General features: G+C 42.0%; 1 protein-coding gene across 1 annotated transcript in view; it reads right to left on the bottom strand.

Annotated features, from left to right (window-relative positions):
* Window positions 1-4730: 4730 nt before the first annotated feature.
* Window positions 4731-17661, bottom strand: part of timm44 (translocase of inner mitochondrial membrane 44 homolog (yeast)) — a 59679-nt gene continuing 46748 nt past the window's right edge. The window contains exons 12-13 of the mRNA XM_067968684.1: window positions 12813-12923; window positions 4731-5149 (exon numbers count right to left, since the gene is read on the bottom strand). Of these exons, the coding sequence (XP_067824785.1) occupies window positions 5030-5149; window positions 12813-12923 (231 nt within the window). The 3' untranslated portion in view covers window positions 4731-5029. The remainder of the gene's footprint in view (window positions 5150-12812; window positions 12924-17661) is intronic.

Here is a 17661-nt window from a genome sequence, read left to right as displayed (position 1 = left end):
ACCAAAAAAAGTTAGGGTTGGTCCATTCTAGTCTAAGGATCCTTTTAACGGCGTGGTAAGTTTTAATTACTGCCAACCTCTCTGGCACTGAAAATTAACTTTAACAAGTGTGGAGTCTTATCCCTTCAGCTTTTAATTATTGTTGGACATTAAAATACATTAAATAAAAATAAATGTTTTTACTTTTTCTTTCCATCTCTTTTATCTCCGTCTCTTAATCCAATCTTTTTTTTCCCTCTCTTTACTTTGCTTTGTATACCTGATTTGACATTGAATTCACTATTCTAACTTACACTTCCTGGTTCAGTCCTTGAACTGCTCATTAACAATTCTTCAATCTGATAGTTAAGAGGATACACAGTTACTTGCCCTGTTCACACAGGTTCCAGATGCCCTGTAGGGGGATGAATGGATCGCCAACAGTAACTTGCCGGGCAAAAGCTCATAGAGAGTCTATGGGTAAATGCAAGTCTAATGAATGACGGGCGCCATTCGTTCACCACTCACAGCAAAATCCAGCCCCTTATTTCAGTAAAATAGGAAAATTGAAACATCGATAGCAGAAAATTCAGGAAAACAATTGATACTTAAGAAGTAAGAAATCTACATATTGTGGAAAATTATACAAATCTCAACTCTTCTCAGCAGAAAGTTAAATGAATAAAGTATTTTCCAGGAACCATTAAACCATTCATCATCAGCTACCATGTAGGGACACTGAAATCCTCAGTCATATTTGTAAAACTAGCACAGCAGTCAAAATACTGACAGGAAAATTATTAAGGATTGATGCTTTCCCAGATTATTATTGGAACTTAAAGTTGTTCCCGATTAATATGGGCAGTAAGATTTTAGTGAAAACTCCTTGGGACATAAGAATATAAGAACTAGGAGCAACAGTAGACCATACGGCCCCTTGAGCCTGCTGTGCCATTCAATAAGATCCTGGCTGATCTGCTACCTCAACTCCACTTTCCCACCCTATCCCCATAGCCCTTGATTCCATTTTACGACATTCGGGGAGCTATATGAAAGAAAGTTGCTGCGTCTGAAAAGGAATCCTCTGAAGTGCTGCAATGGTCTGGTTTCCCTGAGATCTACTTGTGGCCCCAAGATAGGTTTGAGTGTGAGTGAAGGTTGGGCCCTCAAACAGCTCTTCTGGTTCCCAGTGATTCATTAATGTTTTAATCTTCACTACAATGAAAAAGAATCTAATGTCAAGGTATTTTTCACCTCCTTTTTTGGAATTTTGAACAGAAATTGCGCATGAAGCTTCAGTTGACGCCACTCTTTTCCATAACAGAGAACTTTAAATTTGAGAGAAATCACCGTTAAAATCAAAATTGAAATTGAAAAATTTTGAGCTAAGATCACGTTTTTCCTTATTTGATACATTAGGCGGCACAATCAGATGAAGCTGAAGGCAACTGTCTTACAAATTTTTGCTGATCCCTGGAAGCACAAACAAACTTGGGGAAAATGCACTTGGCAACAATGGGCAAGTCTCAGATTTCCCATTACTTAATATACGTTCCAGCAACCCCAGGGAAGTGATAGATAACAGCATTTCTGGATGAAAGCACATCTCTCCAATGGTAGAGGGAGATTCTGGGATGCAGCGGCCTATCCTCATCCAGTCCATTGGTGTGCATGGCTTTGGACTGTACTAAACACAGAAGCAAGAGATTTGGTTTATCTATAACTTGCCAAACAGGACTACAGTATTACATCATGGGACAAATACAAGCTTCATTGAATAGTAAAATTGTGGACAGTCCCAATTAGGGCCAGGGTTTCTTTGGGAGAATTACAGCTGTTCCACTGATCCAGCCAATCTTTACCATGGTGTCCAAATGTAGCTTTCATGTGATTAACATGTCAATGAGCTTGCAACTGATGACATAATGATATCCTTATAGAGGTTGGTGTGCCATGACAAGCTTGTCAGTTAATGAGTTGATCTTCTCAATGTTGAAGATATTTCATCATGTGTTCACCAGATGTTGAAATCCTGTATTTTATCTGTGTTCTGCTGTGATTCAGTTGCTGTACACCTTTCAGTAAGTCACTCGTAGAGGGCAGTATCATCAGCAAAGAGAACATTACTTTTGATATATCCAGCAGGTCATTGAGGAAAATGAGAAATGGAGCAGAGCCAAGTGTACTTCTTTAATAGTGGAACAGACACAACGTGACTCACCGTGACAGCAGGAGAAAGAGAACCAAGGATGAGCTCCACGAAGGTGCTCCTTTCACAGTGTGGGAAATATCACACAGTATTGCCTCAAATCATAGTATCATAGTAGGTACAGCACAGGAGAAGGCCATTTAGCCCATCATGCCTGTGCTGGCTCTTTGAAAGAGCTATCCAATTAGTCCTGTTCCCCTGCTCTTTCCCCATAGCCCAGTAATTTTTTTTCCCTTCAAGTATGTATCTAATTCCCTTTTGAAAGTTACTATTGAATCTGCTTCCACCACCCTTTCAGGCAGTACATTCCAGATCATTACATCTCAATGTGTAAAGAAATGTTTCCTTATGTCACCTCTGGCTCATTTGCTGATCGCCTTAAATCTGTGTCCTATGACTTCTGACCCTTCTGCCACTAGAAAGTTTCTCCTTATTTACTCTATCAAAACCCTTCATGATCTTGAACACCTCTATCAAAGCTCCCTTTAACCTTCTCTGTTCTAAGGAGAACAACCCCAGCTTCTCCAGTCTGAAAAACCATTCACCACTACTCTCTGCTTTCTGTCCCTTAGCCAATTTTGTACCATGTTGCCACTGTCCCTTTAATCCCATGGACTTTAATTTTATTAACAAGTATATTATGTGGTACTTTATCAAATGCCTTTTGAAAGTCCGTATACACATGAAATGCACTACCCTCATCAACCTTCTCCGTTACTTCATCAAAGAACTCAATCAAGTTAGTCAAACAAGATTTTCCATTAACAAATTCATGCTGACTTTCATTTATTAGCCTATATTTTTCCAAATGCCACTTAATTTTGTCCCAGATCATTGCCTCTAAAAGTTTCCACACCACCAATATTAGACGTCATCTCTTACAGATCCAGCTGTTCTGCCCCCTGCCTCAAGTTACATAGGTAACTTGACCATAGGTCATGGGGTAAAAATGAATAGAGAATGAGATATGTACAAAGTGCTGCAGAGCTCAAAATTAAGTCACTACGACAGCAGCAGGAGTTGGTTATAAATGTCACTAGTACACAGATAAAGCACAAGTCCATTGCCAATTTAAAGGTGTACTCTAGTCTGCGTTTTCAGATTTAAATAAATGGGCAAGAATTAACTGCAAGGTTCTGGCTTATCAACTAACTGCTACTTTGAGGGAGATAATGTGAAGTTCTTTTTTTCTTCATTTGTTCTTGGAATGTGTGGGTCACTAGAACAGACACATTTTTATTGCGCAGTTCTGGCTGCCCTGCAAAGGTGGTGGTGGGCCTTCTCCTTGAACCATTGCAGTTCTTATACTGATGTTGCTCCCACAGTGGTGTTGGGTAGGGAATTCCAGGATTTTGATCTAGCGATTATAGAGGAACAATAGTAAATGTCCAAGTCAGGATGATGTGTGACTTGGAGGGGAGCTTGAATCCATATTATTGCTTTTGTCCTTCTTGGTGATAGAGGTCACAGGACTGGGAAGTACTGTTGAGGTAAACTTGATGAGTTGCTTGTAGTTCATCCTGTTACTGGTATATACTGCAGCCACAGTGCACTGGTGGGGTTGGAGGTGAATATTGAATCTAGTAGCAGGGTGCCAATCAAGCAAACAGCTCTGTCCTGGATGATGGCAAGCCTGACTGTTATTGCAGCTGCACATATCCAGGTTAGTGGTGAGTATTCCATCACACTCGTGATGTAGATGGTGGAGAGGTTCAGTTGGTGAGCCACTCATCTGAGTACCCAGCTTCTACCTTGCTCTTGTGTAGCCACTGAATTGATATGGTTGGTCCCCCCCATGATGTTAATGGTGGGGGGCTTGGCAATGGTGGTGCCATTGAAGGTCAGGGAAGGAGGCTAGTCCTGTTCTTGTTGAAGATGGTGATTATCTGCTGCTTATAAGTCCAAACCTGGATCTTGCCCAGTTCTTATTGTAGGCTGGAATGGGCTGCTTCATTATAAGAGTTTGTAAATGGAGCTGAACACTGTAAAATCATCAGTGAACAAGCTCAGTCCTGACATGATAGAGGGAAGGTAATTGATGAAGCAGCTCCGATTGTTCTTCCCCCTCCCCTCGATGGGATACAAGTTCCACAGGTGCGGGATGCCCTTCAATACCTCACAAAAGTGGCTATGCTTCACGTGTAAAATTAACCAACAAATATCAATAGGCTACGTAACCAATGGGGAGGGGCAGAGTGTTAAAAGCAGCAACATTCATACTGTTTACATTCATAATTTGAATGCAATCATTGAGAATTTGGGAGCTTGTTCCTGTAGCACCAAATAAAATGAACTTTTTAAAATCATGTGTAACCACAGTTTGTTTCAGCAGATGAATGATAGCTCGTTCCCAGAACTGAAGATCAGCTGGACAGTCCACCATTGTGTGTCTGGTCAATTTCCATAGCAACAGACTGATACTTACACTACTATTCTCCTGCGATCTGAGATCAGTTAGGAATTTTACATGAAATATTGTAAATACAAGGAGGGTGGAATAACAAAGGAAACTGGTAAAAAGAGGCACACTCTGAACCAAAGATCATACTGGTAGAAAATACCAGTTCTACTTTTTATTTAATACAAATTATTTACAACAAGACAGCAGCCATGCTTTACTGCCACTGCTACCCATGGACATGGGCACACTGTTTTCATAGATGGTCTATGATGGCACCAAAAGCTCCTCAGTCCTCTTTTCACACATTAGCACCTTTGAGTCTTAAGGCTCTGCTGGGTGAAATACCACGTGGTACTGACAGAGTGTGGCCGTATTTTGGCAGAGACCCAGAGGCAGTTCATAATGGAACAGTGCAGGAATCCTGATGGCAGACCCTTCTTTTATAGGATCTGTTCTGAGCTTGACGCAGAAATATCCAGGAGCCTCCAAGCGGCATATGGGTTAAGCTCATCTTGATCTCTGCAAAGAGCCCACACGTAAAGCATCTTCAATACTTTATCCTGGGAGAGACATGAAAAAGGGATGGGAGGAGACGGGAGGGGAAAGAAAGAAATGAGAAGGAGCTCACTGCAAAAACACCCTCCAGCACTTATCATTAAAGCCCTTATGCAACTTACTGATTTACTGCTGTCCGAATGAAATACGAACATAAATGGAACCTCGTATAAGGTCTTAAAATGACTCCATCAATATGGCCCTTTTTAAGAGACGGCTAATTTAACATGAAGAGTTGACACAGCAGGCCTAGCGCAGACAGTTCATGTGCTGAAATGTAAATTAAATCAACCTACCCATCTCTCCAATTACTGAAATATCGCTGGCTTCCAGAAAAATGCTTTGAAACTACCCATAATTATTAAATACATCTATAAATTTTAACAAACACATTTGAATTATGACAGGACTGTACTCCCTGGAGTCTAACTAATTATAACTAATTACACCTGCTGTTAACTGTTATTGTGGTTTAGGTGCTGGATTTATTTGACTTATGTTTTTAAAAAAATTCAAGAAAATAAGTTTCAATATGTATGATATATCACAACACCAGCAGTCACCATTGTGGGCCAATCCACATTTTTCAGAGTATGAAGTGTTGAAAATGATTTTTTTTAAAATTAACTTATTCAAACTCAACTCAAAAGATGCAAGAATGTCAAAACCTTTTGGTTAGGCAGACATCAGCATCAAGGACACAAGTTCCCATGACCATATAAGTCAAATTCTGTGTTCATTACATGGGATTCCAGAATTTTTGCAATGACATTCTGCAATTCTGTCCCTTTTCCTGTGAAAGCAGCAATCAGTGGCCCTCTGCATGGGTGTGTTTCATCCCCCATTGGTCATGATAAGTCAGATATACACTTTTTATAAGATAGGAGTGTTATACCAAATAATGCACATGCATTATTCTGCTGCTAAGGTGAAGCTGTGTCCCTTTAAAGCTATAAAGATTAACTGACATTACATAAACATCGGGAAAGTTCAGTTAAGGGCTTGAAGACTCCAGTATTTTCCTTTTCCGACCATTCCAAATGGCTGCAAGACATCTGCTAGAATATATATAATTAGCCTATGTCAAATGAGACACCGGAAGTGTGATTGCTCACATGACAGGAAGTGCATGTAAACTTACTGTTTTTATACTATAAACAGATACATAACTAAGTTAAAAAGTTTTAAACCTGCCATTCTTCAAAGTTGCAGTTTGTTACAGAAACAAAACAATCTTAATTTTGAAAAGCATAAGAACAAAAAGCTAGTCATTTCCTTACAATGCCAGTCACTCTCTAATTGACCTCAGGATGTGTTTATTTACAGCAACTAAATCTTGAAGCCTTAAAGTGACAGGTCAAATTACACACAGCTTCACCTTAATAATGTAGAAAAATGCACTGTTTGTTGCATCCTATAATGTTCCCGTCCTGACAGAACAGCACATCTTCTGAATTGCCATGACTAGCGCAGTGGGAGATCCACTAGTAGATTAAAAACTTTATCTCTGCATGTAAAGGACACAAAATGCAATAATAAAAGATGTTTAACTGATATTCTTTCCTCTGTGTTGACATTTAAAATATGAAGCTAGTTGCTGCCATTGTGAAACCAAGTGCCAATATTAAATAAATTTGCACATTTTCATTTTTATTCAACTGAGTTTAATGTCAATAAATTCTTTAATAACCTCTTTCCAGAGACACAGAAGTTGGGAAATAATTGATAGAAAATTTGATTTCATTAAAATAATGTAAAACAGGATAATTTTGCAGTAAAGAAATGTACATTACTAGCCGATCTCCCATGCTGTTGCACATGGGAAGTCTTCTAGCAAGGTAGGATTAGAGGACAGGGTTCATTGGGCCAGGGTGCGCAGATACAATTCAGTCCCTATTTTAAAGTAATATACTCTGTCTTCATTTTTATATTTCTATTATAAATTCCTATGTCCACGTTCGTAATGGAAACTCCTTATGTAAACTAGTCATGCTGCAATACACCCTCCCCGCCAGTGCCTCCACTTCAAGAGTGGAATTACAGCATAACAAGTTTACACAGGCAGATCCCAATATAAATGTGAGCACAGGAATTTATAATAGAAAAAAGGTGGCAGGAAAAGCACGTGGACGCAATATTTTTTTTAACATATTATAGATATATTTACATAGTATTAAGTCTGCCATTTCTTTAATCGTAAACAATTTTACAACACCAAGTTATAGTCCAGCAATTTTATTTTAAATTCACAAGCTTTCGGAGATTTTCTCCTTCCTCAGGCAAATCCACAGATGTAAAACTTTGGGTACACTGTGTTAGTACTTTCAATCTGTTGGTGTTTTTCAGGCTCACTTATGACTTTAAATTTAATTAGCAGCCTGCGTGACATGCCAGAGGTCTGACTCTCTGTGACCACCTAAGCTCCCTTTCATGATGGTCAGCAAAGCAGAGCCTGTGTTGAGTGTGACACCTGCTGGATACCATACCTGCTGATAATGATATATATCATGGTAACTTCTCCATGCTCAGACTGTGGACGCATCAACACTTTACACAGACTACAGATTAAAATTATAGCACCAGTGAGCCAAGAAAGACAATAGCAGATTGAAAGAGGTAACGCAGCATGTCACATGACCAGAGACCTGGGTCTTTTACACACTAACATATTTTCAGCATGTTTAAATCCCAGTTCTTTAGTTCCATAAAATATATACAGTCCCCACTGCTTATAGCGGGTGCGTTCGTGAGAACGCGATTTGCCAGCTATATGCGATGGCTAGTATAACGTGGTCGCGCTATTACAGCACTCTACTATATAAGATGTTCCTTCTGTGTAGTGACCTTTTGCCCAGTTGTTTCCAGCTGCAGTCTGACCTGCAGAAACTTTATTTAAACTGCAGTTAGTGCTTAGTAAAAACTGTAACCCCCACACCACTTACGGAGATTAGAAGGGCCTAAGTACACAAAAGGTAACTGAACATGAACAAGGTGTTATTTACTTATGTTTGTTCTTGCATTCAGTGCACCTTAACGAGGTGCGAACTAGGGAGTAAGCACAGTTGTTTCTGCTTGAAATAAATGGAGCACTTAAGATGCTAAAACCGGCAACTTTGAAATTGACGTTAATGCAAATGATTATCACGTTTTGGCCGATATAAGCGACTGCACCTTTAAACGTGGACGTTTTAGGTGGTGGGGACTGAATTTTCAGGTATATTTCCTACTTTACACTAAAGCAACCAGTGACTGGAAATTGGAATTTAAAAGCACCCTGCATGGCTCTTCGATTTCTGAGATGGATCCTCCATGAGGCAGTTTAACAAATAAAGTCATTCTAAAGTTCTGCCGGCAGATTTCAGCACAAATCTTCTCCCTGCTGGAAGATCAGTTGGAGTGGGTGACAATAGTGAGTGCACACATCTGTCCCTGCCCTTGGGCAGCCTGCAAAACGGACTAAAGGGCACAGGAACACGAGAAAATCAACCAGGGTTCCTGCTCCTGATCACTATCCAGCGATCCCCCATCCCCCCTCCAATTTTGAGGACACCAAATGTTTGTATTTACAGTTGATTCAGGGTGTCATGTGAGCAGCGATATGCCTTCGAGCAGTCTAATCCTGATCAGCATATTACATGATGTGGAGATGCCGGTGATGGACTGGGGTTGACAATTGTAAACAATTTTACAACACCAAGTTATAGTCCAGCAATTTTATTTTAAATTCACAAGCTTTCGGAGGCTTCCTCCTTCCTCAGGTGAACGATGTCGAAATGAAATCCTCGAAATGAAATCGCATTTATAATTCACAGAACAATGCTTGGTGATTACAGACAGTTTTTTCAACTGCCCATTGCCAAGGCAATCAGTGTGCAGACAGACAGGTGTTACCTGCAAGGTCTCAGAATATACAAATCACCAAAAAAAAACAACAAACAAAAAAAAAGAGATAGAGAGGTAGAAACATAGAAAAGACAGCAACTGACCCGTTATATTAAAAACAGATAACATTTGTTCGCTGGTGGGGTAACGTGTAGCGTGACATGAACCCAAGATCCCGGTTGAGGCCATCCTCATGGGTGCGGAACTTGGCTATCAATTTCTGCTCGACGATTTTGCGTTGTCGTGTGTCTCGAAGGCCGCCTTGGAGTACGCTTACCCGAAGGTCGGTGGATGAATGTCCATGACTGCTGAAGTGTTCCCCGACTGGGAGGGAACCCTCCTGTCTGGCGATTGTTGCGCGGTGTCCGTTCATCCGTTGTCGCAGTGTCTGCATGGTCTCGCCAATGTACCATGCTCTGGGGCATCCTTTCCTGCAACGTATGAGGTAGACAACGTTGGCCGAGTCACAGGAGTATGAACCATGCACTTGGTGGGTGGTGTCCTCTCGTGTGATGGTGGTATCTGTGTCGATGATCTGGCATGTCTTGCAGAGGTCACCGTGGCAGGGTTGTGTGGTGTCGTGGACTCTGTTCTCTTGAAAGCTAGGTAATTTGCTGCGAACGATGGTCTGTTTGAGGTTGGGTGGCTGTTTAAAGGCGAGTAGTGGAGGTGTGGGGATGGCCATAGCGAGGTGTTCGTCGTCATTGATGACATGTTGAAGGCTGCGGAGAACATGGCGTAGTTTCTCCGCTCCGGGGAAGTACTGGACGACAAAGGGTACTCTGTTGGTTGCGTCCCGTGTTAGTCTCCTGAGGAGGTCTATGCGATTTTTTGCTGTGGCCCGTCGGAACTGTCGATCGATGAGTCGAGCGTCATATCCCGTTCTTACTAGGGCGTCTTTCAGCGTCTGTAGGTGTCCATCGCGTTCCTCCTCGTCTGAGCAGACCCTGTGTATTCGCAGGGCCTGTCCATAGGGGATGGCCTCTTTGACGTGGTTAGGGTGGAAGCTGGAAAAGTGGAGCATCGTGAGGTTGTCTGTGGGCTTGCGGTAGAGTGAGGTGCTGAGGTGCCCGTCTTTGATGGAGATTCATGTGTCCAAGAAAGAAACTGATTCTGAGGAGTAGTCCATGGTGAGCTTGATGGTGGGATGGAACTTGTTGATGTTATCGTGTAGTCTCTTTAGTGATTCCTTGCCGTGGGTCCATAGAAAGAAAATGTCGTCGATGTATCTGGTGTATAGTGTTGGTTGGAGGTCTTGTGCAGTGAAGAAGTCCTGCTCGAAGTTGTGCATGAAAATGTTGGCGTATTGGGGTGCGAATTTGGTCCCCATGGCTGTTCCGTGTGTTTGGGTAAAGAACTGGTTGTTGAAGGTGAAGACATTGTGATCCAGGATGAAGCGGATGAGTTGTAGGATGGCGTCCGGAGATTGGCTGTTGTTGGTGTTGAGTATTGATGCTGTCGCAGCGATGCCGTCATCGTGGGGGATACTGGTGTATAGTGCCGAGACGTCCATCGTGGTGAGAAGTGTTCCTGGTTCAACTGGTCCGTGGGTACTGAGTTTTTGTAGGAAGTCTGTAGTGTCGCGACAGAAGCTGGGGGTTCCCTGTACGATGGGTTTCAGGATGCCCTCGATGTATCCAGAGAGGTTCTCACACAGGGTTCCGTTGCCTGATACGATAGGACGTCCGGGTGTGTTGGCTTTGTGTATCTTTGGGAGGCAGTAGAAGTCTCCCACGCGGGGAGTACGTGGGATGAGAGTGCGTAGGATGCTTTGAAGGTCTGGATCGAAGGTCTTGATCAGTTTGTTGAGCTGATGGGTGTGTTCTTTGGTCGGATCTGTGGGTAACCGTCTGTAGTGTTCCTGGTTGTCCAGTTGTCGGTATGCTTCTTTGCAATAGTCCGTTCTGTTCTGTATGACGATGGCTCCTCCTTTGTCCGCTGGTTTGATGACGATGTTGCGGTTGGTCTTGAGAGCGTTGATGGCGTTGCGTTGTGCTCGGGTGACATTCTGGACTGTCTTCTGAGTGCGGCTGATGAATCTGGCATTGACGCATTTCCTGACAGCTTGAGCATACATGTCCAGCTGAGGGCAGCGACCCTCCGGAGGAGTCCAGTTTGACTCTTTCCTCTTCGGTTGCTGTACCGCGGATCCCTCTGTCTGCTGTTCCGGATCGTCGATTGTCTCATTGGGTTCGCTGCTGAAATCTTGGGGTTTGTGGTAGAATTCCCGGAGCCTCATTCTCCTGATGAATTCCTCTGTGTCCGCCGCGAGACTAGTGGGGTCCATTTTGGTAGTGGGGCAGAAATTGAGCCCTCGGCTGAGAACTTCGATTTCATCTGGTTGAAGGGTGTGGTCGGACAAATTGACGATAGACTTCCCTGTGGTTGCAACCGTGGTACCAGGGGAAGCTTGGTCGATGCTGGTGGTGATGCCGAGTTTCTCATGCTTCCTGCTCTTGGTTTTCATGTAGGCAGCGTAGTTCCGTTGCCTCGTCTGTTTGGCAGTATATCGTAGCTGGTCTGCTGTGTCCTGAGTACAGGTTGAGAGTATGGACTCTATCTTGGTTTCGAGGTTGTGGCGTCTGCTGTAGAGTTGGTGTATGAGATGGTGTATGAGATGGTTACCTCTCTATCTCTGTTTTTTTTTTGTTTGTTGTTTTTTTTTGGTGATTTGTATATTCTGAGACCTTGCAGGTAACACCTGTCTGTCTGCACACTGATTGCCTTGGCAGCGGGCAGTTGAAAAAACTGTAATCACCAAGCATTGTTCTGTGAATTATAAATGCGATTTCATTTCGAGGATTTCATTTCCACATCGTTCACCTGAGGTAGGAGGAAGCCTCCGAAAGCTTGTGAATTTAAAATAAAATTGCTGGACTATAACTTGGTGTTGTAAAATTGTTTACAAGCATATTACATAGTAAAGAGTGTGGCTCCCAGGATCCCCACGGTTCATCTGTTTTGAAACTCAGACCTAAGCAGCTGCTCTCTGCGGGGACTCCTCCATTACTGATGTCACTGGACTGCATTTCCTTAACCTCTTTGTGAATTGAATGAATATCCTTCAGACTCTGAGCAGCCTTCCAAATATAAATTTCTCTTGTGTTTCTCCTCTTCCCTCAAGACTAGGGTATGGTCCCCCCACCTACCCTGAGTCTCGCTCACATAGCAATTCTTTGTGTTCGAGTCTACACTGTGAATGTCAGCATCAATTTGGCCAAGAGAAGTGGAGGGGATCAAAACCAAGCCTGATACTATTCTCACTACCACTGCACAGTGTATAACCTAAACCACCTCAGTACAGTGAACACAAGAATTTTAAAGGACAAAGAGGCCCAAAGACCCAAGGAATCAACCTCACCTCTCCTGGCCTCTCACTATATCCCTCAATCCATCCTCTCTCCGGAAACACAGCAAATTGTCTCCTGGTCTCAACTTCAATGCCCTTCCCTGACAACTTATTCCACAACTCATTACTGTTTTGGTGAAAAAGTACCATCTGATTTCCCTTTAATTCCCAACAACGTCCTAGTTTTTAAACTTGTGTCCCTGGTACTTCAACTTCATCATAATAAACAACCATCGACACTTTATAGAAACTAGTCAATTTTTACAAACTGAACTGTGAACTGCCTCCCTTCAGCTAAGGAAATTCACTCTAATACGCTGGTTATAGGGACATTATTTTACAACGGTGTGCATGGGTCCCTAACAGATCCCGTATTAAGACATCATTCGTGTTATGCTCAACATTTTTGGTGTTTCAGGGACTTCAAGTTTACGTACCGGGTTGCCTTCCACCACCTCTCCTTTGTGGTTCTTGATGACCATGACAAGCTGAGCCTGGAAGGTGATAATTAGAACAGGCCCCTGTTCCATCATTTTCCCCATAGCCAGCTGCAATCAAAGAGAGAGAGGGTCAGTCAGTAGGAGACACTCCTCCCTCCAACAGTCCGCAAACTATCGACACATTCCCTTTTACAAAGAAGCTTCAACTGACAGTTCAATTCAATGATCAGTTTATAGAAGCCGATTGGAGTGAGCTCACCTGGTTGTGCAGCATGAAATGCATTTTCACTGCAGTGATACCAGAATGGGATAAATCAATCAGTGAAAGAAATTAGATTTTTCTTTGCTATTACAAAGCATTACACTGTGAGCTGCACTCAGCTGAGATGATAATGCACTTTTTATAATATGATTCCTGTTTTGGTCTTCTGACTCTTCGATGTCTCAGCTGGTTAAGGCAATGAGTAGCTGAGTCATACGGACCAGAAGTCCCAGATTCAATTCCAAGTCTGTATCAAGTTAGCTGTAGGGGTGCTACAATTGGCTTCAGTGCCACTGGGTTAGAAGGGGGGGAAAAAATCAGCCAGAGTTTCTGCTAATCACTATTCAATGGTCCCTGCTGGAAAGTGTAGTGCGTTCCATCAGATATGGACAGGATTAGGCTTATAAAGGCAGACACAGCCTGCTGACGTTCATTGTCTAAGGCGCACATTTGAAAAGTGGTCACGTGAGCAAAATGCTGGAGGGCGACTGGTGTCCATGGAACTGTACCCCCAGTAAGAGTCAGTGCCTTCAGGAGAGGAGAAAATCGTGGGCAAAATAATAGATATCTAAAAATCAGAGGTTTCAGACTGCAAAATTTAACTCGCTGCAAAAACCACTGGAGTGAGAATCATGGAGATAATTCTCAACAAAAGCAAGTTTACAATCTTAGCTAGGCTGCTATGGATGGTCTCTAAGTACAAACTGACTGCTTCACTATACACAGATAAAAATTTAGACATTGTGACTCTTTGCTGCCCCGCCGAGAATATGGAATAGAATGGGGTTTTTTTAAATTGCCGGAGGAAGTACAATCTAAACACAAACAGCATGGGTTAAATTACAGACATTTTCTTGCTGCTTTGAAGTTTTAAAATTTGCAGAACTTTTAATCCAGAGTCCTGAGCACCAGGATATTAAAAGCATCAGGCTAAAAGAATTTAATGTTGCATCATACTCAGCATTTGGATTTCACCCAAAAAACAAGATTTCAACACTCAATGAAACATGAGGTTTTTGCACTAATGTCATCCCAGTATTGTATGGTGGATGAAGTTTAATGTTACTGTTCAATTTTGTAACACAAAACATCAATTAAAAATACCATCATTATTTAAACCAGCCAAGTGTTGGACTGAGGCTGACAGCAGTGCGCTACAACATTGGGAAATTCAGACCGTGGCGAACAGAATCAAATCAAAGGTTCAGAGTAACGTGGGCTCGTACCCTTCCTTATAGTGAAATAACTGCTTACAATGGAACCGTAGCCTGGTAAGTGCTTTACTTATAGCAGTATCACAGCTGAACCCCAATATATCCCCAGTTAACAGCCACAAAAATGACCAGAGGATTTGAATTTTAAGAAATGTCTAGTGTTTTATCCCATGTCCTAGAAATGTCTCAAAGCACTTCACATACAATTAAATAATTTTACGTGCAATGATTGTTGTCATACAAGAAAATGTGGCACAACAAAATTCCACAAAGAGTAATGATCAGTTAATCAGTTTTTGGTGGTGGTGACTGAGGGAGGAATGTTGGCCAGAACATCAGGAGAACTCCCTGCTCTTCTTTGGGCTGTGCCATGCCATCTTTAAATTCTACCTGAACAGGCAGGTTTTAACATCTGTTAATGCAATGCTGCCTCAGTACTGTACTTGATGCCAACCTAGATTAAGTTCTCAAATCCTGGAGTGGGGCTTGAACCCACAATCTTCTGACTCAGAGGCATCAAAGACAGAAAAGCGAGTAGTTTATCTTATATATAGTTTGGCACAGATCATGGAGTTATTAATACAAAAGGTATTACTGCTTTTCACTTTGTTCCCAAGGCCCTGTTTTTGAATGGATTCATGTCACAGGCCTTTATGTTCACACTATGCTGTGTATTTGATCTTCTAATGCATACCACCCAGGATTTACAGCACCTTGTGTGCCAGTCATGCACAATAAAACTAGCGCTCATTTTAAATTTTTACACGACTGAGGGATAATACACATTATCACAGTGCTGAATTATGTGAATATAGCTTCCTTTGGCATGTGACCGATCAAAGAAGTCCAATGTTTTATTTAGTTAAAAAGCAATTTTTTGCAACCCAATTTATTTTACTCCTCTGGGGGGTTCCTCTCCACACCCCCTCTCCCTCCACCCACACACACTGCCACAAACCATTTCCTATCTGAGAAGGCAGCTAGGACAAGACAGAGCACTAACATTCAACCAAAGTGAAAACAGAAAAAGTTGGAAATTCTGGGGGCCCTCAGTCAGAACAATCAGATGCTGACAGACCAATGTCTTTCCAGAATTTTCTGTCCATTTCAGATTTTCAGTTTTTCTTTCTAGCTAACATCAGTTTCTGCATTCACAGGTCTCAGGCCTCCTGACTAGTGATTCCCACTAGTGCGGGTTCAGCCCAAAGTCCGTGCTGTTTTGTCAATATAGTCTCATTAATATTAACTGCACTGATAAATAGAAAAACCTCACTGAGTGTTCACTATTGTCATTTCAAACATCCACAAGCTTGAGAGTGTATGCACAAAACTATCAATAACTCACTAAATAATTAAATTAAGAGTTATAGAAATTTGGCTGCAAAACACTTTAGAACATTGCTTGGGACTGTCTGTTTCTCAGGAGGTGTCATTGGTAAGCTCGTTATCAACGATGAATGTTGTGATCATTCCTTTTTATTATTGGTGTTATTCAGTGACTTGGATGCAAAATGTGTTTGGAACATGGCTGTCAAATAAACAACAGCCAAGGGTGGAAACTCCTTAATCACAGCTGGATGTTTGCAAATTCATTCCTTCTGCTCAATATAATAAGCAGCAGTGGGCTATGCTAAGGAGATATGAAGGGCCCAGTGCTCTCTCATTTCTTTCCAATGCCAAGTCCAAATGCAGGTTAAGCTTGTGTCTATGTCCAAACAGTTCTGGCTGGTTCTAGCCATGCAATGCAAAGGCTTCCTTTTGCCCATGTGCAGGATCCAGGATCAAAATGGATTTGTGGCAAACAGGGAAAGGAGGGCTGCAGCCTACTCTGACCTGACCCGTAGTGCTTCAGAGTACAACAACAACAACTTGCATTTATATAGTACTTTGAAGTGGTAAAACGTCCCAAGGCGCTTCACAGGAGTGGAATCAGACAAAAATTGACCGAGCCAAAGCAGGAGAAATTAGGACAGGTGATCAAAAAGCTTGGTCAAAGAGATAGGTTTTAAGGAGTCTTAAAGGAGGAAAGAGAGGTAGAGAGGAAGAGAAGGTTAGAGAGGGAATTCCAGAGCTTAGGGCTTAAATGACTGAAGGCACGGCCACCAACGGTGGGGCGAAGGAAGTGGGGAATGCACAAGAGGCTAGAGTTGGAGAAACGCAGATTTCTCAGAGGTTTGTAGGGCTGGAGTAGGTTAGAGGGGTGTAATGTTGCTGTATACAAGGTCTTGATCAGACCCCATCTAATGTTTTGTGTCCAGCTCTGTGCACCTAATCACAGTAAGATATTACTGCCCCTGAGAGAAGGCAACAAAGGTGGCTTGGACTATCAGAAATTTATATTCTGACAAAAGATTGAGTAATTTGGGTTTGTTTAATTTGGTAGAGAAGAATATCAGGTTAAATAATTCAAGTTTTCCAAGATCCTGAAGGGGATTATAGACGTTAGCCAGGCAAATTGTCCATTTATGGCAATGGGTTTAAATCCCAGGTGACACAGGTTATAAATGAGAAAGATCAGAGGAAGAAACGAATATTTTTCAGCCAGGGATAATTGAGTTGTTTGAATTAGTTATCAGGGAAGAACATTGAAGTGGATAATATAAATAGGGTCAAGAGACAAATAGATGAGTTTCTGGACAGAAAAAGAGTTGAAAGATACGGTGAGAATATGATTGAGATCAAAAGGGGAGGGGTTTGTGGGTCTGATAGCCTATTCCTGTTCTTAAAATAGTCTTAGACTCCTGTAACCGATGCAACTGTGATTGGAAACTCAGCAATGGCAGAGCACAGGCACAAGGCATGTGCCCCATTCTGGTGTAGCAGTTGTGCAGGCCACCTCACCAGAAGCATGGCTATTTTTAAAACTTGTCCATTGCATCATACAGATAAATGTAAGGAATCTTACAACACCAGGTTATAGTCCAACAATTTTATTTTAAAATCACAAGCTTTCGGAGATTATCCCCTTCATCAGGTGAGATAAAGATGAGTGATTTTTGTGGAGAACGAGATGGAAACTTTGACATGAAAACACACAAAATAATGGCAAATTTTCAGGCAAGTAAGGTGCAGTGTTTGATCTGAATCATGCTCAATAAAGCCGGGACCTTAAAAAGAAAAGGAACTGGGGGAATCTGCATTTATCTCCCAACACAATGCAAATAATTAATTCAGTTTTTGTTTTATGACATTGCTGCAGGTGGTTCAGAGCAGTTTGCTCAAACTGTCTCACCCCTGACCACAACTCCATGGATTTGGAAGAGAATCAGTTTCAACCAAGGATTCAACTGTCCCAAGTGATGCTTTTTGCAAACTCCGGATTTCCCTATTTAATCTCCAACCGTGGATGTTTCAAACACTGTTATTGAAA

This window comes from Heptranchias perlo, chromosome 29 (genome assembly GCF_035084215.1).
Source record: "Heptranchias perlo isolate sHepPer1 chromosome 29, sHepPer1.hap1, whole genome shotgun sequence".
NCBI classification, from domain to species: Eukaryota; Metazoa; Chordata; class Chondrichthyes; order Hexanchiformes; family Hexanchidae; genus Heptranchias; species Heptranchias perlo.
Note: the sequence above shows the minus strand (reverse complement) of the source record. Positions and strands in the feature narration are given on the sequence as shown.